Source organism: Ipomoea triloba, chromosome 4 (assembly GCF_003576645.1).
Source record: "Ipomoea triloba cultivar NCNSP0323 chromosome 4, ASM357664v1".
Classification (NCBI taxonomy): domain Eukaryota; kingdom Viridiplantae; phylum Streptophyta; class Magnoliopsida; order Solanales; family Convolvulaceae; genus Ipomoea; species Ipomoea triloba.
The window spans coordinates 19974631-20000199 of NC_044919.1; the positions used below are offsets into that span (position 1 = coordinate 19974631).

General features: G+C 36.3%; 1 protein-coding gene, 1 non-coding gene and 1 pseudogene across 2 annotated transcripts; 2 read left to right on the top strand and 1 right to left on the bottom strand.

Moving 5' to 3' along the window:
• Window positions 1-3438: 3438 nt before the first annotated feature.
• On the top strand, window positions 3439-8700 carry LOC116017685 (PLASMODESMATA CALLOSE-BINDING PROTEIN 3-like). Its single transcript, XM_031258310.1, has 3 exons — window positions 3439-3811; window positions 4099-4132; window positions 8263-8700. The coding sequence occupies exons 1-3, from the start codon at window positions 3511-3513 to the stop codon at window positions 8495-8497; spliced, it is 570 nt and encodes a 189-aa protein (XP_031114170.1). The 5' UTR covers window positions 3439-3510; the 3' UTR covers window positions 8498-8700.
• Window positions 8701-14041: 5341 nt separating this feature from the next.
• LOC116015952 lies at window positions 14042-18927 on the bottom strand (annotated as a pseudogene).
• On the top strand, window positions 18419-18525 carry LOC116018025. The gene has a single exon (XR_004098060.1). It is a non-coding gene; the product is annotated as a small nucleolar RNA R71 (small nucleolar RNA).
• Window positions 18928-25569: the final 6642 nt, after the last annotated feature.

The window sequence follows — 25569 nt, forward strand, 5'->3', positions numbered from 1 at the left end:
TCTTATTAACAGTAACTATCACCATTATGATTGTTATTATTACTACTGTTATATATATATATATATATATATATATATATTTATATATATATATATATATGTCCTTTGTAACTTGTACATGAATGATGAAATAAAATCACTTTCTCCCTATTCTTTGTTCTCTCTATCCCTTACTCTTTCCCTGCAACCTGCAAAGTTTTATTATTTTTAGAAATAAAAAATAACTATTTTGAATTAATTCCCAAAGTAAAAAGGGAGAAAGCCAGGTGGTCCGCCGGTCTTCAAACGGGTGGTCCGTCTTAAAATGGTGCGGGTTTAAGACGAAAGTCGGGTGGTCCGCTGATAAGCACAAAAAGGTGGGCTTTGGAAAGGAGAACTGGCAGTTGCACTCGAGTGAATGTAGTTAAGGTGATGCGACAGTGTCAGAAGCTCGTTGTTCAAGAGAAGATAAGGATCGAAGGAAGTTAATGCGCCGGACTTGACCAATGATGGGACGGGGAGAAGATAGAGTCAAAAGGTGGAAGCTCGGGATGGGACGAATGATAGCTACAAAACGAAGAAAGCTCGGGACCCAGTTGTAGGTACTTTTCCGAGTCGTGCTTTGCGTAACTCGGGAAAGTGAGGGACTAGGGTGGAGAGTAAAAACTTTTTCTAAGTAGGCAAAAGCGGAAGAGTTAGAGTGTAGAGAGGATGGGTCGATGGAGGAAGTCGAGTTATCAGTAACTTTCCGAGTCGTGCTTCGCGTAACTCGGAAAAGTAAGGGACTAGGGAGCAAAAAGTTTCTCTAAGGCTGGGAAAAGCAAAACATTTTCCCGAGCCGTGCTTCGTGTGGCTAGGGAAAATGAGGGATTAGATGATGGGGGATAGGATAAGGCTCGATACTAGAAGCTCAGCATAAATGAAAAGGATGACCGATGAGATGCGGAAAGAAGAGGGCAAGCTTGACGGACTCGGAGGAAGGTGAGATGGTACGACGAAGGTCGGTCGATGGTGAGTCCGTCGGCAGAGGATTTGTTGTTGAGGTGACAAGGCAGCTAAAGATCTTAGACTCAGAGTAATTGAGCAGTGCTATTGAAACAACTAATTACCATAGAAGAAGGGACGAGCTAAAAGAGATGAAGGAGAGGAGTCGGTCCGGACCGACCTAGGAGCTAGTGGAGTAGGTGTGGTCTACACGCCTTTTAGCCTTGCCAAAGTTCCTCCCAAGTTCCACTATAAGTAGCTCCCTTGAGTTATGTTGACTTTGACTTCCTCTAAAACTTCAACTAGGGTCTTTGAAGACTGAAATGGTATTAATGGGATTTGAACACTGATAATGTATTTATTTCTTCAAACTTCCTCCCTACCATGCACGACAACATCAACATCATCCACTTCCTTAATATTAAGCTTAAAAATAAATAAGCTTGATTTTGGACTTGAATTCGTGCCTTTTTGCATAAATGCCACCATTCCATCACATATTTTCATGTGTTTAAGTGGAAGCAAACGATTTACAAGTCTTATGACATGATGAACTCTATGATACAAAAATTCGTACCATTTCAAGTCACGATATTGACTTCTGGGTCAACTAGCTACACTCTCAAAATAAAATAGGGGATTTCTAAAATTACAAATTTGGCTCATCAAAACTATTACAATTTTATTCCTAACAATTTTGATATAACTACAGTTTAATTGGACAATATACACTCAATATGTGAGACATATTATTCAGATTGATTTTATACATGCTGTTGTTTCATTTCAACACAACTAAAGTATCATTTTAATTCAATTACAGTTTCATTTGATAATATAAACAAAATATATGAGACAGTTTCATTTTAGATACACTGGAGCTTTATTTTGTTATGAACACACAAAAAATACAGGATCTGTTAAAACTTAACGGAAGTCGTTTCTTTACTTAAAGAAAAGACGCGATTTTTGGATCATGGTTCACAAAGCTCTGTGGACCATGGTCTACTGTATAACGACTACTTACTAAATGTTTACAATTTGAATTGTGAACATTCAATATGTAAATTGTGAACATTCAGTTGTGAACATTTAATATATAAATTGTGAATATTCAGTATGTAAATTGTGTGTTTTGGACTCGGGTCCACAGAATAAGTTACCATAAATGGAGCCCTGGCTCATTGAAATACTACAATTATGCTAATCTAAAATGCTGCTCAAAGTAGCGTAAGTAGCATTTTAGAGCGAGCAAAGCTCAAATAATAACTGTTCAGTCAATTTTCTTTTAACTAATCAGCTATTACCAAACAAGGACTATATTTACAATTATACACTTCTATACCAAGATATAAGATTATAGGGCATGTTTGGTAAATGGCAGATCCACCATTTAAGCGTTTTGACTCAGGTTAAAACGCCAAAAATTTTGTTTGATTAAATGACGATTTGGAGCAACGGTTGGCTCTAAACCATCAATTTTGCAAACGCTGCATTTTGTAGCGTTTGCAAATGACGTTTTGGGGAAATAACGTTTTTCCCCAAAACCCCTAGCCCTTATTAAAAATAATTAACATGAGATTACTTAAAAGACTCCTTAATTATAGAGTGCCCATCCGTGGATGGGCATAACTGATAAAAATAAATGAAGCCTTGAGGCTCCTATAAGCCATCTTGTAGGAGCCTCAAGGCTCCATTCCGCACTTCTTCCACTAACGTGGGATAAGTGGGGAAACAAAAGGGGAGCCCCATTTATTTTTATTTTCAAAATTTTTAAATATTATTATTATTATTAAATATATGCATAGCCTTTAGGTTATTTAATGTTAACCGTTAATCTAAACAATTAATTTTATAAACATCTTTTTATAATTCGCTAGTCAAACCTGCTATTACAACCCGCTATTTGCTAACTGCTAACACAATTCGCTAAAGCTAACCGCTATTGGTCAAAAAACACCATAACAATTTTAAAACCCAAATTCCATAATGAAGACCATTTTGTCCAATTCCATATGTCCAAATTATACTCCAAAAAGTAAAGGTAATAAAGAGAAGCCACACTGCTACATTACAATTCACAACCTCAAAAAAACCTCCAAAATAGCCCATTAGACAACATAAAAAAAAAACTAAAAATATATACTCCCTCTGTCCCATTTTACCTGTCATGTTTACTATTCATTGGTCAAACCAACTCTTTCTTCATTGCTTATTTTCTTTAGTAATTTTTAATTATTTTTAAATTTGATTTTTTGTGTTTAATAGTACTTTTAATATAGTTTCTAAATATATAAATTTTATATACTAATACTAAATTTAATATTATGAAAAATTGAATTAAAAATAACTCCAGTCAAACCTCCTTAACCGAATCAGACAAACAAAGTGGGACGGAGGTAGTAATATATTATATAAAGCTGCAGAGCATCCTCTCTGATTCTCTCTGGCTCTCTGCTCATTCCAACTCTCTTTTTTCCCATTCTAGCTTTACCAACACACCACCGCACTCTTTTCATACACGACACAACACTTGGGTGGTCAGGCATGGCGGCACTGCCGTCCACGGTGGCGTTAATACTCTTCACGCTGATGATGAGTGGAGCTGACGCAACGTGGTGCGTGGCCAGGAGTGATGCGAGTGACCAGGCCCTCCAGCGTGCTCTGGATTACGCCTGTGGCTCTGGTGCTGACTGCGCTCCCATACTCTCAGATGGGCTGTGCTTTCTTCCCAACACCATTCTTGCCCACGCATCTTACGCCTTCAATAGCTTCTATCAGCGTAAGGCCATGGGCCCCGGCTCGTGTGACTTCGCCGGCACCGCCACCGTCGCTAAAACTGACCCCAGTAAGCACATATCATCTTCTTTCTGTCACTTTCTTCTCTCTCAGACACTGAAACCCAGTTTTAAGTAATGCTTGAATTGAAAACCTTAAATAAAGATTAATGTTGGGCAATGCTGCTTCTTTGTATTTCATATAACGCAAATTAATGCGACTGTCAATGTATTACCAGATCATACAGTACCAGTAAATCTTGTAGAGATGTATATATTAAAGATCATGCATTTTTAAATACTGTAATCTGCTAATATTTCTTTCTCTCTCTCTCTTTGTGTATTTTGGGGAAGATAGGCTATGGATCTTGTGTTTACCCATCATCTCCAAGGTACGTTGCTTTATTTTTGCTTTATTTTCTGTTATTGTTTCTGTATTTACAACTGTATTATCTTCATGCTGCTTTAGGCCTCGTCGTCCTTTCTTTTTATCTTTCAAGGTGCTTTAGAAATAATTTAATCAAGAAAATGTTACAGAATTTGTGGGCAAAATCTTAAAAAGAATCATGGACAGTCTTGTGTGCTAAAGCATGTTCTTTCTTTTATGTTGTATTCCTATTTGCGCAATGAACCGTCTATTGACTGTGGTATGACTAGGGTGCAGGGATCAATATATACTTAATATCCCTATTTGTTTTTTTATACAGGTACTTTTTTTCATCTTAAATTTTCTTTTCTTTTTTCCCTTTGTTATAGATAAAATTAATGTATAAAAATATATTATTAAAAATTTTAATTGACATATTTAAAATTACATATATTTTTTTTAAAAATTAAAAAATGAATCTTTAAGATCATCTCTATCCCAATTTATACCTATACACCAAAAACTTACGGCAAATGTTGCATCAAAAGAAATATTTTTACACCAAATTTTATTCATTTCTAACCTATAACATTAATTTTTACACAAAATATTACGGAGTATTTTACATTAAAATAATTTGATTCTCAAACCTTTAAAAGTTTATTAGTTAGAATTTAATTAGTTTAATACTCGTATAAAATATAATTTGTGATATAAATAATAATATTTTAGTACAATTTAATTTTAGATGTAATCATTTTAATTTTGTTAAAATTATGTTTTATATAATTTAATTTGTAATTAATTTATATTCAATATTAGTCTTTTGTAATTGTGCAATAGATACTGTATTGTAACAGAGTCAATAGTACTCAAAAAAAAATATTAGTCTTTTTTAATTCTCTTGATGAGAACTGTAAATGATATAATTTAGGGTAACACTTGTCTTAAGACCGTTTCACGGGCTCAATCTGTGAGACAGGTCAGATCTTTGACCTTATTAATCAAAGATTTGACTAAACTCACAAATTGAAACCCATGAGACGGTCTCATACAAATTTTTATATATAATTTGTATTTAATAATATAAAACTTATGTATAAGTATTTAACAAATATATTAAGGAAATAAAAACAAAATAAATGATACAATAGGAATTAACTAAAAAGAAACAAGAGCAAAATTGGAATAAAAATTAAATAAGAAAGGAATAGATGAACAGTGCTGCCCCATATTTGGCGTAGCACGGTCGCAACACTGTTCACCATCAGCAAATTTTTGCAGTTATAGCGTTTCCATTGGAGGCGAAAAATGCCAACTATTTTATTAAAATGGTGTTTTGTTGTTGGATTGGGGATGGTTTAATAATGTAAAGTCAGTATTTTAATGTAATGTTTATGTACATTAAATTTGTTTTATTAAAAAACATACATATATATTTATATGTATGTATGTATTATATGAAAAATATTACTTGGACTTTCAAAATTTACTTTCACTTTTTACTCTCTCACACAAATTTTTTATGTGAACATCTTTATTGAGACGCACAGAATAAAGATAACCTATCAATGTTTGTCACGTTAGGGAGTAGAGTTATGGAGCTCACGTAGTAGAATTTGAACATAGTACTGGATGAATGTTATTAAACATGATGCATCTGTAGTATAATATTTATGTACAGTAAGTTTTGTTTTTTTATGAATATATGAAATGAATATTTTAACCTACTAGAAAATACATGTGTTGTGCATTTAATTTAGTGTTTATAAACATATATAACAATTACTATGTACATAGTACAAGATGAATGCTATTAAATATGATGTGTCTGTAGTATAATGTTTATGTATATTAAATTTTATTTTTATGAACATATAAAAGAAACAATATCAATATATTATAAAGTAGATGAAAATATATATGATATAAATATAGTTTAGTATTTACGGATATTAAGGTTTGAGTGTTAAAAGTAACAGTATGAACCATCTATGAAGTTAAATGAGAAATGTGGTAAAAATCTTGGGTGAATAGAATACTGAAAATGAATAGAATACTCAAGAGCATCATTATCAGTGATTTTATTTTTCAGTTCATAATACAATGATCCAATTCATAACTGATGGGAGAACAAGTTCTTGAAGCAATTCTTCACTCTGCAAATCAAAGTTATTTTTGGACTCCTCTTAACAAACTCAACATAAAAAGAAGACTTGTGGTTACTTTTGTTCTGATTTTGCTCTGTTCGATGCAGCTTTACATTGTTTTTTTTTTTTTACTTCCTCTCTCCTCTCTTTCTCTTTTCTATGTGGAATGACAAAAACCAAAACAAACCCAAGACTGATGTAGATGCTTGGTTTTGTCTCACGAATACACGATGGCAAGTGAAAGTAAAATTGCAGTAGTAAAAAGCACTGGGTATATCGATGTCTCGTACCCTGCACGATGACAAGCGACAGTACATGGACTCGCTTAGCTAGGCTGCAAATTGCCAATCTAGTGTATTTTTCAGCTTTACTGGGAATTGAGCTTATTTTCAGTCCAAAAGAAATTGCTTTTAAATCTCAAGGACAAGTAAATTACTCAAAAATATAATTAGATCTCTAAAATTTACTCAAAAATGCAATTAGGTAGAACTTCAAATTTTACTCAAAAGTGTAATTAAGTTCCTAAACTTAAAAAAAAAAAAGTAGAGTTAACGGGGCGTTTGGTTGAGAAGAGGGAATTAGGAGGAAAAAGAATTGTAATTTGGTGGAATTACAATTCAATGAATAAAGTAGGAATTGAAATTATAGTGTTTGATATGCAGAAACAGGAGTACAGAGAATTGAAATGTAAGAAGCGATAAAATAACTAAAATGCCATTATGTTGTGGTAGATGTTGTAGTAGTAGATGTGCAGCAGCAGCAGGTAGTAGTGGTGGTAGTCGTAGTGGTAGTAGTGGTGGTAGTCGTAGTGGTGGTAGTAGTAGTGATAGTAGTAGCAGGAGCAGCAGGAGTAGTGGTGGTAGTCGTAGTGGTAGTAGTGGTGGTAGTAGTAGTGGTAATAGTGGTAGTAGTAGCAGGAGCAACAGCAGCAGTAATTTTTCAAAAAATAATAATAATAATTCATTCAAAAATATAATAATAATAATAATAATAATAATAATAATAATTCTTTCAAATTTATTTAAAAAAAACAAAGGATACTAGAGAAGGGACAAAATTGTCTTTACACCAACAAATTGCCCGTCTCCACCGTATTGCAATTCATGGGGGTACCTCATGAATTGCAATTCATCAATTGGAGGGAATTGCAATTCCCTCCAACTAAACACTGTAGTTTGGAAATTTACTGAATTGCCATTTCTCTCCAAATTACATTCAACCAAACAGGCCATTAATAATCAAATATGTTAAAATGGGTCAATTAAGTCTAATTTACTAGTAACCTATTGGTTATCGGTGAACTTCTGGGAGTTAACCATTGTTCCTATTGTAAAAACAAAAAATCAGCACCATTTTTCAAATTTATACACCGTAGAAAACGACCGAACAACTGATCGGTGGTCTTCTCCATGGAAAATAGAAGGTGACCAGACGGTCGTATTGGTCGTCTTCTCCATGGAGGAGACGACCAAATCTGGTCGCTTCCTCTAGTGGAGAAGGCGAACAGAAGGTCATCTTTTCAACTGGAGAATACGACAATTGGTCGTCTTCTCCGATAAAGAAGACGATCGGTCACGCAGTTGCAGAAGATCGTCTTTTCCACTGGAGAATGTGACTATTGGTCGTCTTCTCCGGTGAAGAAGACGATCGGTCAAGCGGTTGTTGGATATTTCTTTTTAAAATTTAAAGAGTTGTCTGTCGGAATTGTGGTTGGAATTTTGTTGATTGGTTATTTCATGTAAATTATCGGTTATTGGTTTAGACGCACTAAAATTAAAATGATAAATTCAAATGTGTATTTATATTTTTTAAAGTTTAGGAGTCTAATTATACTTTCGTGTAAAATTGAAGATAGTTATCCTCTTCCAAATGAAGTATGAATTTACTCATTTAAATTGAGTGTGTTGATCTCGCGTGACAAATTAAATAATTTGCCCATGATGAGATATGTCAGCTTCAATTCACACTGCTAAATTTTGATGTTGTGGATTCCAAAAACTGACAGTACCGCCGGAGGAGGAACAGGAACGGGAACAGGAACAGGAACAGGAGGAGCAAGTACCACACCACCGGCGCTTTATCCTCCACAACCACCGCCGCCTCCGGCGACTACAACCCCATTTCCAGACAATGGGATTGGACCTCAAGTTCCAGACCAGCCAAATTCCGGTGGATCAAAAGAGATTTTAGTTGCTGTCTCTTTTCTGTTTCTTTTGTCGTGTATCTTACAAGCCCTCTAGGATTACGATGGTGAAGGTGGAAATATTGATGATGCGAGGCTTAACATGAAGGCTAGCTAGGGTAGTATATTTTTTGCTAGAATGGAGAATTGAATTTCTTATGTTCTTAAATTAGTATATTTCAGCGTCCTCAAGTCATAACACATAGTTTATATCCATATTTTATGTTTTATAATTCTGATCATTTGTATTCTAATCCTACTATGTTTTATGTATATAAATGACACGTGTTTTATAAATAAATATATAGTATGTTCCAATCACTAGCAATTACCATCCTCATCATTATCAATTCCAGCCTATATGCTACACGTTACCTATATCATGCTCCCTAATACACTCCATTTTAATTGAGTCATTATCTATATACACTATTCCATTCAACTTCCTTCTTCAATTATTCTCCCTCTTTCCTGCACTCCATTGCCGAACAACCAAGAAAAGAAAAATTAAAATCTTAGCCTTAGTTTCTTGGTTTAGTCTTCTCCTTCTTCATCATTGAGTCAAGACCTAGTAGACAAGGATTATCAACTCAAAGTGTTTTGGTGTTGGCAGTGAATCTTCGACTTCTAGAGTAAGATTTATGTCTACTCAAAATTTATTTACCCCACAATAAAAAGCAATTTTTCCTAAGTGTTTATGTGCAAAACGTTTGTTAAAAAAAAAAAAAAACAAAATCTACCAAGAATTTATTTACTTAGTAATTGTATATTTGCTATGTGGCCAATGACCTTCGTGAAAGTTGTGTTTAATTACTAGACTTAATCTATAATGAATGTTGTATGTATTAGTTCGTGTACCCATGCTCATAATTCTGTAAATGGTGTATATTTGATGTACATATGTGTTCAAATATACATATATTGTGGCTTTGTATTTACTTATAGAATAGTAGTGGTATGCTGTGTGTGATTAATTTATTTGAATATATGCATATCTAATAAATATCGTAATATGTGCACGTATATATATTCAAATGATTTCGGCGAGTACCTGTAACTTTGTAAGTATGTTTTTACTTTTATTTATTTATTTAGTAATTTTTTTTTGAATGGTTTTGGTGTGTACGTAATGTCATCATCATATGTAAAGTATATATATATATATAGGGTTAAACACATCTTCATAAAGTTGGCTTATTTGTATGGATTAGATTATATATAAAAGTTTGTATATATGTATTTGGTATATATGTTTATTACATTGGTTATATATTATAATATTATGCATTCGTGTAATGAATGTTGAAAACTAATTATTTGTTATAAATATTATATTTAATTAACTTTGGTAATGGAGGATTTATACCTGGATTATTCTTGTGAGGTTGGTCTCTCACGTTTGGTTATGGATTACTATGATATATCGGTGTGGGGTTGGTCTCCAACATTCGATTATAGTTATTATTATCATATATGTTGTGAGGTTGGTCTCACACATTCGAGTTTGTTTTTCATATTGGGGTTGGTCTCTCAATGGGGGTATGCATACTTAAAGAATTGATCTTGAGCCAACTGGGTTGGGCTCTGGTTAGTTCTTTTTGATCACTGGGGTAATGGCTCTTGTTGGGTATTTCTTCTCCTCATTGACTTGATGGTAAAAAAGAAAAAAAAAATGGATTAAATCCTATTATTGATCAAAATGATAAAACGTGGAAGTTATAGAGTTTTATGTGAAATTATAAATTACTATTATTATTATGCGATTGCGTTGGTAAGTTGTTGTAAAATGCGAAAATTATTCTTGAATGAAACATTCTAATTCACGGAATATGTTAAGGGGGTTAATGTGGAATTATGTGCACCAAGATGTTACGTGTTATGTGTAAATTATTTTACATGGTGGAGTAAGTATTACCAGCTGTAATGCTGACTTTGTTTTTCCCCTTAGTTATTTTGCAGTTATTGTTGCATGAAAATTTGGAGCATTAAGCATGATCTTTCCTACTAGTTCTTGTTTTTTTAATAGATAATTTAGAAATTAATTTAGAAATTCTCCTAGACAACTGTATTTAATTTATTATCTTATTAGTAGTTGGGAATATTTTTGTAAGTTTGTTTTAGCCTGTGCGTTTGGGTATGGGTAGTTACCCAAACGTGGCGGTAGCACCCCGTTTCCCTCGATTTGTTTTTAGCTTCCACAATTTAAACAATAGTTTCCTAATTAAATAAAAATAAAAATTTTAAATTTATCTTGGATTTTAGTTTTTGGAAAATGGGGGTGTTACAAGTTTATCAGAACTAGGTTATGAGATCTTAGGTATAAAAATTAAAATTGGCTAGGAATTAAAAAAAATTGGAACACCGTGGTGAGGATGTGAATATTATTTTTTGTGTGTGCATATTTTGCATGCTTTTGTATTTTTTTTTTCCGCATAAAATTCTTTGATTGTGGATGATTTATCTTGATATGTTGAAACTTGGTGGACTATTGAAGTTTTGATGATTTTATTTTTCTATATGGTGAAAATTTTGTCTTAATATGGTGGACTTGTTTATTTGGCTGAGCATGGAAGTTGGACCACTTTGAAATATTGAATTGCTATGGGTACTTGAATGATTGTGAATTTTATTTATTTATTTATTTATTTTTGTCAACAAAGGAGCACTTTTATTAATAAAAAACAAAGGGGCAAAGCTCATACAAAGTTACAAGGCAAAAGGCCACATTAAGCCTAATGCCTATACAAAGATAGAAATAAATTACAGAAAACGGTCAAGAGCTATAAAATAAATGAGGCCAAAATACAACTAACTACTAAAGGAATACAAAACTAGAAGTGAACTCCAAGTCCCATACCACCCTTCAGCAACGAGCAGTATGAGTCAGGTGATGGACAATTTTAATATATGTCCTCGCAAGTGCACGAATCAGTTGTAGTGATAGTGTGCAAAGGCAAGGGTCGAACCCACAGAGAATTAATACGATGCAATTTATAAACTTCAAAAATAATTAACTTAAATGCAATAAAGTAAAGCCAAAACTAATAAAATAACTTGGAGCAATAAAATAATTGAAAACCAGAACAAACGAGATAGCATGCAATTTAGTAACTAACACGAGAAACAAAGCTCTAGGAATGTGAATCAATTACCATTACTAGTTCTGCAGAGTAGTTTAACTTGTCAATCAACTTAAGAGTTAGTTCTAACTATTATCTGACTAATCCGTATGTCGTCCAGATTCAATCACGTATTCTAACGGTTCATACGCTTAAGACATTTATTTAAATCGTTAGAACCCATTAAGTCAGGAAGAACTTACGGAATACCCGATTTATGAACCAAATAAACAAATTAGTAAGACAACTAAATTATTTATCTTTTTATCTTACAAAGCATAAAATTACTAAGCATTGATGTGTACTTAATAATTCTCTCAAACAGACTAATAAAAGCTAAACTGGTCAAATTCAACTTAATTAATCACAATCCAAATTATAAGATAAAACTTAATTAATTGGCAAGATTAAACATAAACTAATACATATATGTCATGGTAATGTCATCATATTCCTAGATCAACAATTTTAGCAAATCATCATTTTTAAATCAACAACTAATTTCAACAGTGATTAAGCACTTATATTGGGTGAAGTAAAAAAAAGCTTATAAAATGGGCACTATAAACTGTGCTTCACAATTCAAGAGTTACAATTTGGAACTTGAACAATGAAACTGACGAGCTTCAAATTGAAAGGAAAAAGAAAGAAAACCAGACTTCACCACCGAACAAAGCCAAGGTCGCCGCCAAATACAAAGCTGCTGTATCAGACACCGTTCGAAGAATCACTGGCCGAAACCAATCTGCCTAACAGAACTGGTTTGGGTAAGATTTTGGTGCAGGATGGTGAATGGTTCGTTCCCCAGATTTCTCGAATTTGGTCTCTTTTTATAGTGCGTAGAATCCACTGCCTCCGCCTGAGCTCCAGCTGATTGACCGGAATCCCCCAACCGATTCAGATCTGTTGAGACGAATGCTGCCGAGTCCGACGCTTCTCCCTGGTCTCTCGCGATTGTATTGACGGAAAGGGAAGACTTTTTATTTGATGGGTTAAAACAAAATTAGGCTAAAAACAAAGAATGGGCTGACAATCATTAAATTAAAACTAACTTAAAGTTTAAAAAGACAATACGGAGTACTGAAAATCAACATTTTTTTACTAAGATTAATTATTATGAAATTAATATATAACACAAGATTATACATAAATAATCAAAATTTTGCAAATAATTAATATAAAATTTAATCCAATTGACAATAAAAATAACAATTATCACATTTCCCCACACTTATTTATTTGCTTGTCCTCAAGCAAAGACATTAAAAATGAAAAGAAAAGAAATTAAAAATCGAAAGTATTAGATCGAGCTTCACCCAAATTGCGTTTGAAATTTATTGCCTCATCAATGCAAGGTTAGTGTCAACTCAAAGAATGCATAAAACACTTGACTAGAAATTAAATAAGTTTAATACGCTTATTCAAAAAATGAAACGTGTACTTGTGTGCTGGCACCCTTATATGAGCTAAACAAAAACCCTAATTAAATAAATATGAAAATGTCACTAAATACAACCCAAACCAAATTCAAAAACATTCTATCACAATGCAAGTACAAAAACATGAAGGATACAAGGATCAAGGCATTTATTAAAATTGAAAAGCAAATGCTCGTCTCTTCCAAAGTTCACTCATTATTATTATTTTTTGTTTTTGACTTTTTCCAAAGAGAACTTTCCCAAAAAACCTCGCCATTTTACGCCAGGCATGTTTAGGTTTTCAATTCTGTGTGTACTCATAAACCATACCACAACACTTATTTATTTATGGTACATGTGTAGGTGGCTGATTCAGCGGAGTAGAATCTCTGAATTTTTGCAAATAAAATAAATAAATAAACACTCTCATTTATTTTTTTGAATATATATATTTTTATTTTTGACCTCACTTATGCCATAAAGATGATCCTTGAACCAACAAACTACACCGCAATTTATAGCACTCAAGAAAAGTTCAAAAATTTGAAAAAGGTGATATAGAGTGAAATCAACATAAAAATCATCAAAGAGATTGCATTAAACATATAAGGGTTTTTGTGATATTTTTTTTCTTTAATTTCTATCTATTTTGTTTCTTTTTTTTTTTTGTTTTTTTTTTTGTTTTTTTTTGTTTTTTGTTTTTTGTAGAGAAAAGCTATTCAAAATATAACACTAAAGCAATTAACAACTAAGAGCTGACAGAAACTTGCATTATTTTCATCATAGGCTATTCAAAAAGGCTTATTGGGTAAGAGCTCAAGTTCATACTTATTTATTTTGTTTAAAAGTAATTTTTTTTTTATGAAAGAATGAGAATGACATGCATAAATAGAAAACCCTTCCCCACACTTATTTCAAACATTGTCCTCAATGTTGAGAACAAAAATTATAAGGGAACTCAAAACCAAAAGCTCATCAAGTTATTTAAAAAAAAAAAAAGCATAACAAGCAAAAATGAAAGTAAAGGAGAAGGAAAAGAGATCTGGGTTGCCTTCCAAAAACGCGTCAGTGACAACACGGACATTCATAATCCTGCAACTCTACCTGTTCAACAATATGGGTCGATGGTTCCCCCTCGAAGTACTGCTTAAGTCTTTGCCCATTTACCTTAAATTTTTCACCTGTTTTTGGATTTTCGATCTCGCAGGCACCGTGAGAAAACACTTCAACTATTACAAAAGGCCCTGTCCATCTAGATTTTAACTTACCTGGAAACAATCTTAAACGAGAGTTAAATAACAAAACTTTCATTCCAGGCTCAAAATGTCTCCTCAAAATAGACCTATCATGATAGGCTTTGGTTCTTTCTTTATAAATTTTTGAGTTTTCATAAGCTTCATTTCTTATTTCATCCAATTCATTCAAATTCAATTTTCTTACCTCACCGACTCTCTGCAAATCAAAATTCAATAATTTAATAGCCCAATAGGCTTTGTGTTCCAATTTCACTGGCAAATGACAAGCTTTACCAAATACTAACATGTACGGGCTCATACCAATCGGGGTTTTGTAGGCACTCTTGTAACCCCACAATGCATCATTCAACTTGATAGCCCAATCTTTCCGAGAAGGATTCACTGTTTTTTCCAAGATTCCTTTAATCTGTCTGTTACTCACCTCCACTTGTCCTGAGGTTTGTGGATGGTATGGAGTAGCCACTCTATGAGTAATGCCATATTTTTTCAAAAGACCTGCAAAAAGTTTATTACAAAAGTGGGTACCTTCATCGCTAATGATAGCTTTGGGTGTCCCAAACCTGGCAAAAACATCTTTCAAAAATTGCAAACCAACTTTACTGTCATTTGTTCTGGTAGCCACAGCTTCAACCCATTTCGGCACATAATCAACAGCCACAAGAATGTATTTATAACCAAAGGAAGTGGGAAAAGGCCCCATAAAATCAATTCCCCGAACATCAAACAAATCAACAACCAAAATATTTGAAAGGGACATTTCATGGCGCTTACTTATATTACCTGTCCTCTGGCATCTCATTTCATGGCGCTTACTTATATTACCTGTCCTCTGGCATCTATCACAATGGCGCTTACTTATATTACCTGTCCTCTGGCATCTATCACACTTAGCCTTACTTATATTACCTGTCCTCTGGCATCTATCACACTTAGCACAAAATATATTACCTGTCCTCTGGCATCTATCACACTTAGCACAAAATTCAAATGCATCCTTGAACAAAGTGGGCCAATAAAAACCAGACTGCAAAACCTTCACTGCAGTTTTCTTCCCACTAAAATGTCCTCCGCAGTTTAGAGTGTGATTGTGATTCAAAATATTTTGATGCTCAAACTCAGGTATGCACCTTCTAATTACTTGATCAGGACAGATTTTAAACAAATAAGGCTCATACCAAAAGAAATGTTTTATTTTAGAAAGAAAATGCTTTTTTCCTTGCGAATTTAAGTCTGGGTGAAATTGACCCGAGACTAAATAATTCACAATGTCTGCATACCAAGGTTCTTTATTCTATAACGAAAGTAACTGTTCATCAGGGAACTTGTCATTTATAGGGATATCAGAATTAGGAGAATTATTAGCAGCATCAGATAAACGAGACAAATGGTCAGCTACCACATTCTCGCACCCTTTCTTGTCCCTGATAGTCAAATCAAATTCTTGCAGCAACAAAATCCATCTTATGAGTCTAGGTTTAGCATCTTTTTTAGCCAACAAAAATTTCAAAGCAGAATGATCAGAATAAACAATCACTTTAGAACCAATCAAGTAAGAACGAAATTTTTCTAATGCAAAGACTACAACTAACAACTCCTTTTCAGTAGTTGTGTAGTTAACCTGAGCATTATCCAAAGTTTTACTTGCATTATGAATCACATAAGGCAGTTTATTAATTTTCTGTCCTAAAACAGCACCTATGGCATAATCAGATGCATCACACATTATTTCAAAAGGATGCTCCCAATTAGTTGCAGCAAGAATGAGAGCAGAAGTTAATTTTTCTTTCAAAAAGTTGAAAGCAGACAAACATTCATCATTAAACTTGAAAACAACATCTTTAGCTAACAGGTTACACATAGGCCTACAAATTTTTGAAATGTCTTTTATGAAGCGCCTGTAAAAACCTGCATGTCCAAGAAAACTTCGCACTTCTTTTACGGATGTAGGGGGAGGTAATTTGGAAATAACTTCAATTTTAGCCCTGTCAACCTCTATGCCCCTGTCAGAAATGATATGGCCCAAAACAATGCCTTCATTAACCATGAAATTACTTTTCTCCCAGCTCAAGGTTAAGTTCATTTTAACACATCTTTCAAGAACAGAAGATAAATGAGAAAGACAATCATCAAAAGAATCACCAAACAGAGAAAAATCATCCATAAACACTTCAACATATCTTTCAATCATATCAGAAAATATTGACATCATACACCTTTGAAAAGTCGCAGGTGCATTACATAACCCAAATGACATTCTGCGATAAGCAAATGTGCCAAACGGGCATGTAAATGTCGTTTTTTTCTGATCTTTAGGTGCAATAGGAATCTAAAAGTAACCTTGAAAGCCATCTAGAAAACAGTAATAAGCATGCCCAGCTAATCTTTCTAACATTTGGTCAATAAAGGGCAAAGGAAAATGATCTTTTTTAGTGGCAGCATTCAATTTTCTGTAATCTATGCACATACGCCACCCAGTTACTGTTCTAGTTGGGATTAACTCATTTTTTTCATTAGTTACAACAGTAATTCCAGATTTTTTTGGCACTACATGAACTGGACTTCACATTTACTATCTGAAATTGGATAAATAATACCTGAGTCCAACAACTTTAGGACTTCTGCACGTACAACCTCCTTCATATTCCGATTTAACCTGCGCTGAGGTTGACGGACAGGGGTTGCTCCTTCTTCAAGTAAGATCCGATGCATACAAACCGTTGGACTTATTCCTTTAATATCTCCTACTGTCCAACCAATTGCACTTTTATATTTTTTTAATACATCAAGCAATTTTGTTTCTTGTTCCTGTGAAAGGTTAGAGGCAATTATTACATGATAAGTATTATTTGGACCTAAGAAAGCATATTTTAAAGAACTAGGAAGCGGTTTTAATTCCAGCTTGGGCGGAATGTCAGCTTCAACTGAGGGATGGTGTTTTTCTTTGATTTGCTCCAGACAGTCTGCGAGTGAACATCCTTCAACACCCCCCTCTTTTATTGGGCTTTGATTAGGTTCCTCTTCATCAGTTTCGACCTTCAACGGAGATTCATCTAAAAACTCAGCAGAAATTATGAAATCTAAAATGTCTACAGCAAAGCAATGATTATTATTGTTTTTAGGCAATTTCATTGATTTCAAAATGGAAAATTCAACAGTTTCATCTAGGAAAGTCATGGTTAATTTTCCATTTTGAACATCAATCATTGTTTTTGCTGTGGCCATAAAAGGTCGGCCAAGCAAAATAGGCATGTCCTGCGCATGCTTGCACTTTTTATTTATGTCTAAAACAACAAAGTCAGCAGGAATTATTAGTTTATCAACTTGGACCAAAACATCTTCTACAATGCCCCTAGGATATCTAACAGAGCGATCAACAAGCTCTAGGGACATCGTAGTAGGTTTTAATCTTTCCAGACCCAACTGCAAGTAGATAGAGTAAGGCATCAAGTTAATGCTTACCCCTAAATCAAGCATTACCTTTTCTTTTTTAGAATTCCCCACTGTAATAGTTATTATGAAACTACCGGGGTCTTCTAATTTTCGGGGCAAGTCAGTTTGTAAAACAGCACTTACAGTTTTAGACATAAAGACTTTTTCATTATGTTCATACCTACGCTTTCTAGTGTTTAGTTCTTTCAAAAACTTAACATAGGCAGGCATATTCTTAATCATGTCTAACAAAGGCAAGTTCATATTCACTTTTGACAACAAGTCATAAATCTCAGCAAATGATCTATCAAATTTTGAATTTTTCAATCTACCAGGAAATGGAACGGGGGGAACATACGGTTTAGGGGGCATATAAGGATCATCAGATTTATGCAACTGGTTGAAAATTATTTTGATTATTACTCCAAGAAAAATTAGGGTGATTTTTACTACCCGGATTGTAAGAATTAGAATACGGGTCGTTTCTAGGCCTTTGATTAGAACTATTCATTGCATTGGCCTGCTCACAATCATTTTCATCAATCATAAATGCATTATTTTGCTACATACCCATCATAGAAGACATGTCCGTCCCCTTATACTCTTTTGTTGGGAGTTTGCCCCTAGCATTTCATACAATGTTAAAGTTTCCTCCGCCGTTTTTTCTCCCATGGCACCTCCAGCCGCATTGTCAACCATTGATTGGCTGGTTTGAGTCAAACCATCATAGAATGTTTGATTTTGAAGCTCCAATGGGTAGCCATGATGAAGGCATTGAATGAGTAGCATTTTGAACCTCTCCCACGCCTCATGGAATGGTTCACCCTCTGCTTGCGAAAAAGTCGCAATTTTTCTTCTCAATTCAGCAGTTTTAGCATGAGAATAGAACTTACTGATAAACTTGTTATACACCTCCGGCCATGTCCGAAGGGATCTTGGTGTGAGAGACATGAACCATGTCTTTGCAGCATCTTTCAAGGTGTATGGAAAACACCTCATCCTCAGTGCATCCTCAGTCAAGTCATTCAACGGGAAGTGTTGGACTATCCTGTAGAAATCCCGGATAAAGGTAAGGGCATCTTCGCTTGCTGAACCGTGAAAAGACGGCAACTGGTTGTAGTGGACCGCCTTTAACTCATAATTCCTAGCTACATCAGTAAGCACTATACAAGAAGGTGAACCTCCTACTTGGGGCCTACCAAAGTCTTTCATTAGCCTGGGATTGGGTTGAGGGTTTGGTTGAGGGGGTTGAGGAAGTGCATCCATGGTTGTGGTTGTTTCTTGTGGTTTAGGATTAGGATTTTCAAAAGGTAAAGGCTTTTTCTTTTTCTTTTTCTTATCAATGTTGTCGTCCAAAGGCAACAGTGTAGGTTTTAAAGAACGACGACCTTGCATAAATTAAAAGAATAAATAAACTAACAAACAAACAAATAAAATAAAAAAAACAGGCAGAATGATCAAAAGCAAATTGGAAACAAAGAAACGAGTATTAAGTAACTATTTTTTTTTGAAAGCAAGATTAAGCAAAGGGAAAAACAAACTGCACAATAAATAACTCCCCGGCAACGGCGCCAAAAATTGATGGACAATTTTAATATATGCCTTTCTGTCAAACATCGGTAGCACCACAACTATTTCCGGGACTAGCAAGCAGAACCTCATAACAGCTGCAAATGACTAAAGAAGAAAACAACTAGACACTATAACTTAACCAAGCAGCCTGTCCATAACGTATACCATGCGCTGCCCTGCCGAAAATTCGGCAGCATAACAACTATTTTAGGACTAACCCAAACAACTGTAACGCACCCCAAACACAGCACAAGCACACATGCCAACAACAAGGCACACAGGCCATAACATTAAAGTACAGGCCAAAAACCAAGGCACGCAGGCAACCAAGTAAAAAGGCCAAACAACATAGTAAGTCTAACATCAAAATCATAGCAGAAATGGCACACAGACCTACAGTATAATGGCACGCAGGCCCACAGTATAATGGCACGCAGGCCATCAAACGGTAAGCATCCAAAGCAGTTCAAAACAGCACCCCAACAGGATTAGCTACTATGGGCCAGCAGCAAGCCTGGACAAACCGCCAACGGATTTGAAAAATTCCTACCCGACCACCGTTCAGCCCAGGTCAGGGTGCAACTTTTTACCGCAAGCACCTACGTTAAGGCATGACCTATTTCAAAAGAAGCCCGCGAGGGAGAAACCAAACAGAACCACCATGTCATATATGCCTCAGAAGCCAAGTGTGAACAAGTAGAAAGCATGCAGAACAAGGAATGCACACTCCTTTATTTATTGAAAAGAGAAAACGCAGGAAGAAGCAACAGAAAAGGATAGGGAGAAAAGAAGCAAAGGTTGTACAGAGACACGAACAACATCACCCCCCAAAAAACGAACCCCACACCGGAACCCAGAAGAGGTTTAGCCACTATAGGCCAGCAACAAGCCCGACCAGGTCAACGGATTTGAAAAAATCCTGCCCGGCCACCATTCAGCCCGGACCAGGGTGCATCTTGTACCGCTAGCACCTACGTTGTTGAGGCTAGACCAGGTGACCCAGGCCATCATCACCTCCAAACAAACCAAACACTTCATTCCTTCCCTAATCTTTTCCCTTTTTCTCTTCCTTTCTTTTTCTCTTTTTTCTTTTTTTCCTCATTCTCTTTCTTTCATTTTCTTTTTGACTTCTTTCATCTTTTTTTTTTCCATTTCTTTCTTCATTCTTTCATTTTTTCCTTTTTCATTTTTTCCTTTTCTTTTTCCCTTTTTTCCTTTCTTTTTTTCCTTCTTTTTTTTTTTTTTCATTTTTCAAATGTGAAACCAAGTAATACAAGCGAGAAAACTATACCAAGCAAACTTACAAAAGCAAACAAATACCGAAAGTAAAAGCTAAACTACGGGGGATCCTTAACATCAAAGAACACGTTGTTAGGAACATCATGTAATAGGTTTTGATGATACCAACTGTTAAGTAAGAATCCCCAAGTCTCGATACATAGGCAAAACAATGTAAGTTCGATAAGTAAACTAAGAGCGAAAATACAACCGGGTAATTTGAGCTCAACTCGGGAAATATTTAAGCTTAAGGTAAACTTGTTTGAACAACTTAGAAGTTTTCGTGTTGTAAGCAAACAGATAGATCAGAAGCAGGCACGAGACAACTCTGGAGGAATAAGGGTCTACGAGACATCAACTAAGTCTCGAGACACAAGCCAAGTTCGAGAGGTAAGGACCTCTCGATATACCTATCGAGTTCGAGACGTAAAGAATATTCGAGAGATAGACCTCTCAATACATGGGATTGAAACATCAAGTGGTCGAGACATCTTTTATGGTCTCGATAAACCGGCACTTCTCCAAGAGGCTGAATGTTAGTCAACATGTGCAGATAAAATACTCTAAGTTTGGAGAAGAAGAATATCATGGAGATAAAATATTGAAGAGGTGCTGAGCGGGAGGTTTCAAAATGGACGGAAGTGGATGACACGTCAGACCTCCACCACAAACGGTTAAGAAGTGCACCAATCCTGAAGTGGTCAGATTCCCCAAACAAGGAATGATGGGAACATAAAAAGAGTAACTTTATCCAAAAAAAGCAAGTGAAGCATGAACTCAAGAAAGTGGAATATGGAATATTCACTACAAAACAAAAGGCTCAAGTTACAAGACCACTACTCCATGAAAAATGCTGAAATTGTGCAAAGACCCATGTTCGGCGTGGGAGACCAATTTCAAACGGAATAGTTTTCCCTCCAACGGAACTATTCTTCTACTCTCATATATAAGGACGTAAAGACACAGAAGACAAGGGGTTGTGAAAGAGGTCAAGAGGTTAACAAGAGGTGTCTGATAAAAACGTTCCAGTGCAAAGTGCTTAACTTGGAATATCATCCTGATATTCAATACAGCGAGAGAACACATCTTAGTGTTCGAAGAGAGTTACAAAGCTAAACTGTCATACATCCAGAAGGTGACCAAAGCTGCTCTACATCAAAGTTGATTCAACGATAGCTTGTGGTCAGATTGGAGATTGTTACATTCAACTGTGACTATCAACAACGTCTTGCTTTGGATTAAGCAAGGGAGGTGGAGTATCCTGGCTGCTGTCCGAGCGAAAGAAACCTGAGGCTTGACGCGGGCTTGGTGATCAAAGGTCAAGTGCTCGAGAGGTGTAGTAACTGGAAGCGGGGCGAAAAACCTGAGGCTTGAGGCGGGCTTCGTGATCAAAGCTCAAGCGCTCGATATTGTACTAGAAAGGGAAGTTTTTAGTGCAATCCTTCCAGGGAGTTTCTGGAAGAAGAGTGGAAGTAGGCGGGTTGGCCGAACCACTTAAAAATCTCTCTTGCATTTACTTTCTGTTTTTATCTCTCGCTAACTTCTCGAATGCACTGCATATAATCACACCTCTCGAACTAACCCAAACTCGTGCTAACTAAAAGGGGATAACATTTCCGCTGCGCATAAAACTTTGTCTTCACCTCGTGAGGTATCGAACTTAAACATCCTAAGTTCAATACACACGAGAGGTTGAAAAGATTTGCAAAATCTTATACAAGTCTATTCACCCCCCCCTCTAGACTTGTACCCCATCCCCTTGGGACCAACAATTGGTATCAGAGCAAGTTCTCTGATCGATATAAACCTTTGTTTATATTGCCTAGAGATCCTTCTTTGAAAAATCTTCTTAAATATTTTCAAAGCACGAGATAATTTTTCAATATGGATAGCATGTTGTCGAGACATCTTCTCTTTGATCTTAGCAGGTTCGATGACTGGAAAACACGCATGCTTGCGTATCTATCAGCCCTCCATGATGAGATGGCCGAAGTTATAACATCTGGACCAGTCAAGATCATGATGGTAAACACGACTGCTGAGCAAACCAGAGATACACCAAAGTATGTCCCCAAACCTAGGGAAGAATGGACCAGTGATGATAGGAAGAGAAACAACCTGGACAATATTGCCAAGGATATTCTCTTCAGAGCTATAGACGAAACCATCTTCCCAAAAGTGAGGAAGTGCAAAACGGCAAAAGAGGTATGGGATACTTTGATGTTAATTGGTGAAGGTGACGAACAGGAAAAGGAAAACAAGCTCACCGTGGCCATGAAGAAGTTCGAAGACTTCAAGATGAAGCCAGGAGAGAGCATCGACAGCATGGAGTCTCGGTTCATGAAGCTCACAACCGAGATCAGTGACCTTGAAAAGGAGATCCCACAAAAGGAGCTGAACCTGAAGGTCTTACGTGGCCTCACTAAGGAGTGGGAAGTAAAGGTGATCACGATGAGAGATCACCGAGATCTGAAGGAAACCACAACAGACAAACTCTTCCGGGATCTCAAAGCCTTCGAGTTCGAGATGTTCCCAAGAGATGAGGACATTGTGGATCGACGAAACGTAGCACTTGTTGCTGAGCAACCATCCACATCTTCAAGGTCAGACTCTAATCCTATGAATGTTATGTCTGACGAACAGTTTGCTCTCTTTGTGAGAAAGTTCAGGAAATACATGAAGATGAACCAGGAGAGCAACAAAAGTTCACCTTCCTCCTCAAGAAGGAAAAATGAGAGATATCCATCCAGAAGGACGGAGGAGGAAAATCAGGGTCTATGCTACAACTGTAGAAGACCGGGACATTTCAAGGCCGAATGCCCTTACCCACTAGTAAGCAAGCATCAGGGCCAAGAAGGCAAGGATTCCAAGAGAATAGAGGAATCCAGGGAGAAGTCAACACAAGGTGGCTTCAAAGGATCATCAAAGACGTATCAGCGCAGGAAGGCGCTTGTTGCTGAAGAATTCGAGAGGACAATCGAGGAGTCCGAGACGTCGAGCTCCAGCGAAAGCAGCAGCAGCTCAGAGGATGAGAGGGGGCTCATCTGCTTATACACCGAGGAAGAGGAGAATCAATGCCTAATGGCCATTGACAACGAGGTAACCTCTACTCCTACATCTCGCTGCTCTACTTCTACCTCTCGTTGTTCTTCATTTAAAAGCGATGAGGACCCCTTCGAGATGTTGGAATCGCTCAGAAGGAACCTTAACATCGCCAATAGCACTCATGCTAGAGTGATGGATGAAAACAGCAAGCTAACTGCTGAAAGAGATATGCTTAAGAACGTCTCGAAAGAGAATTTGGAGCTGACTCTCAAAGTAAGTGAGTTAGAAGCCAAAGTAATCCTACTATCTGAAGAGTGCAAAGCTCGAGAGACGAGAGAGCTTAATCTTCGAAAGGTCATAGCATCATACACTAATTCCTCCAAAGCTATGGAGAAAATGGTGGTTGATCACAGACCTACAAGTGATAGAACCGGTCTAGGGTTCCATCAAGACCATCTCTCGAGAGATAAACAGACCAATGGTTTGGGAACTTCAAGAAATGGAGGATCTCAACCCAAACCAAATAAAGGTCATAAAGGACCAACAGAAAAGACCAGAGTAGCTATTCATAAACCGTCCCTATACACCAGCAATGGAAAGTATAGGAAAGCTACGAAGAATGGCCGGGTAAACAATATCGAGAGATCACCTTGCTATCTCTCGCAAGGCCATTCCAAGTACAAAAAGAGCTACACTCCATATAATGCACCTCAAGGCAAATATGGAAGGTCTGAGATCCACATAGTTAGGAACTCACGGATGGAGAAAGGAAGACTCTATCCATCTAGTGAGTATTGGTCATCAAATCACAAGTTCTGGAAGAAACCTCACTTTCAGCAATTTCACATGACCAAACAGCGTATGAAAGGCATGGTGCATAAGCCGGTCGAAAAGTCTCTACCTAAGTTGATTTATGCACCAAAGAGGCCTAAAACCTTTGCTAGCATTCCTTATAATTATCAAACGTACAATGGCTACATTGCGCCTAGGCCTGGAATAATGGGCACAAGGTATAAATGGATGCCTAAACTCACTAACCCACCAGGACCCAAAGTTTGGGTACCTAAACTTGCTTGATTTCCTTGCAGGACACCAGGGACGTGTGGTTCATTGACAGTGGATGTTCGAGACATATGACTGGAAATCTAACACTGCTTGAGAACATCCAACCTATCGAAGGTCCCTTGGTGACATTTGGCGACAACGAGAAGAAGGGGCGCACAAGAGCTGTTGGTGAAATCCAAAAGAATGAGCTGGTTATTAAAGGAGTGTCCTACGTTGAGGGGCTCAAGTTCAATCTCCTTAGTACAAGCCAGTTCTGTGACAAGGGCCACAAAGTTGTCTTCACCAAAAGCAAATGTCAGATTATGAACGAGGAATCTCTCGAAGTCGTCTTGGAAGCAGCAAGGAAAGGAAACATGTACATAGTGGATTGGAGGTCTGCAAAACCATCCCTATGTATGCTAGCAAGGAGCAAGGAAGATTTATGCTGGGATTGGCATAGTAAGCTTAGTCATCTGAACTTCAAGACTATCAACAAGCTTACTAAGAGGAACTTAGTGGAAGGACTGCCCAAAGTGACGTTTCGAAAGGATAAAATTTGTGAGGCATGTCAACGTTGCAAACAGATCAAATCCTCTTTCAAGAGCAAAGCCGAGACATCATCCACTAGACCATTAAGTCTTCTTCACATGGACTTATTTGGCCCAGTGGATCCACCCAGCATAAAGGGAAAGAAGTACACTCTTGTGGTAGTGGATGACTACACAAGATTCACTTGGACCGTGTTCTTAACCAAGAAAAGCGAGACAAAAATTGCCCTACCAAATCTCTTGAAACAAGTTCAAGTTGAAAAGGAAGTCTCGATACTAAAGATCCGGTCAGATCAAGGTGGAGAGTTCGTTAATCAAGTAATCGAGAGCTACTGCAACGAGAACGGAATTCATCATCAACTATCAGCTGCTCGAACACCTCAACAAAACGGGGTTGCTGAAAGGAGGAACAGAACTCTCA

What these genes read in the sequence shown, in the direction of transcription:
- LOC116017685 (XM_031258310.1), top strand. Translation starts at nt 3,511, where the DNA reads ATGGCGGCACTGCCGTCCACGGTGGCGTTAATACTCTTCACGCTGATG. An exon ending in CGTCGCTAAAACTGACCCCA is followed by an intron (nt 3,812 to 4,098) that starts GTAAGCACATAT and finishes TGGGGAAGATAG; the next exon opens with GCTATGGATCTTGTGTTTAC. An exon ending in GTTTACCCATCATCTCCAAG is followed by an intron (nt 4,133 to 8,262) that starts GTACGTTGCTTT and finishes AAAAACTGACAG; the next exon opens with TACCGCCGGAGGAGGAACAG.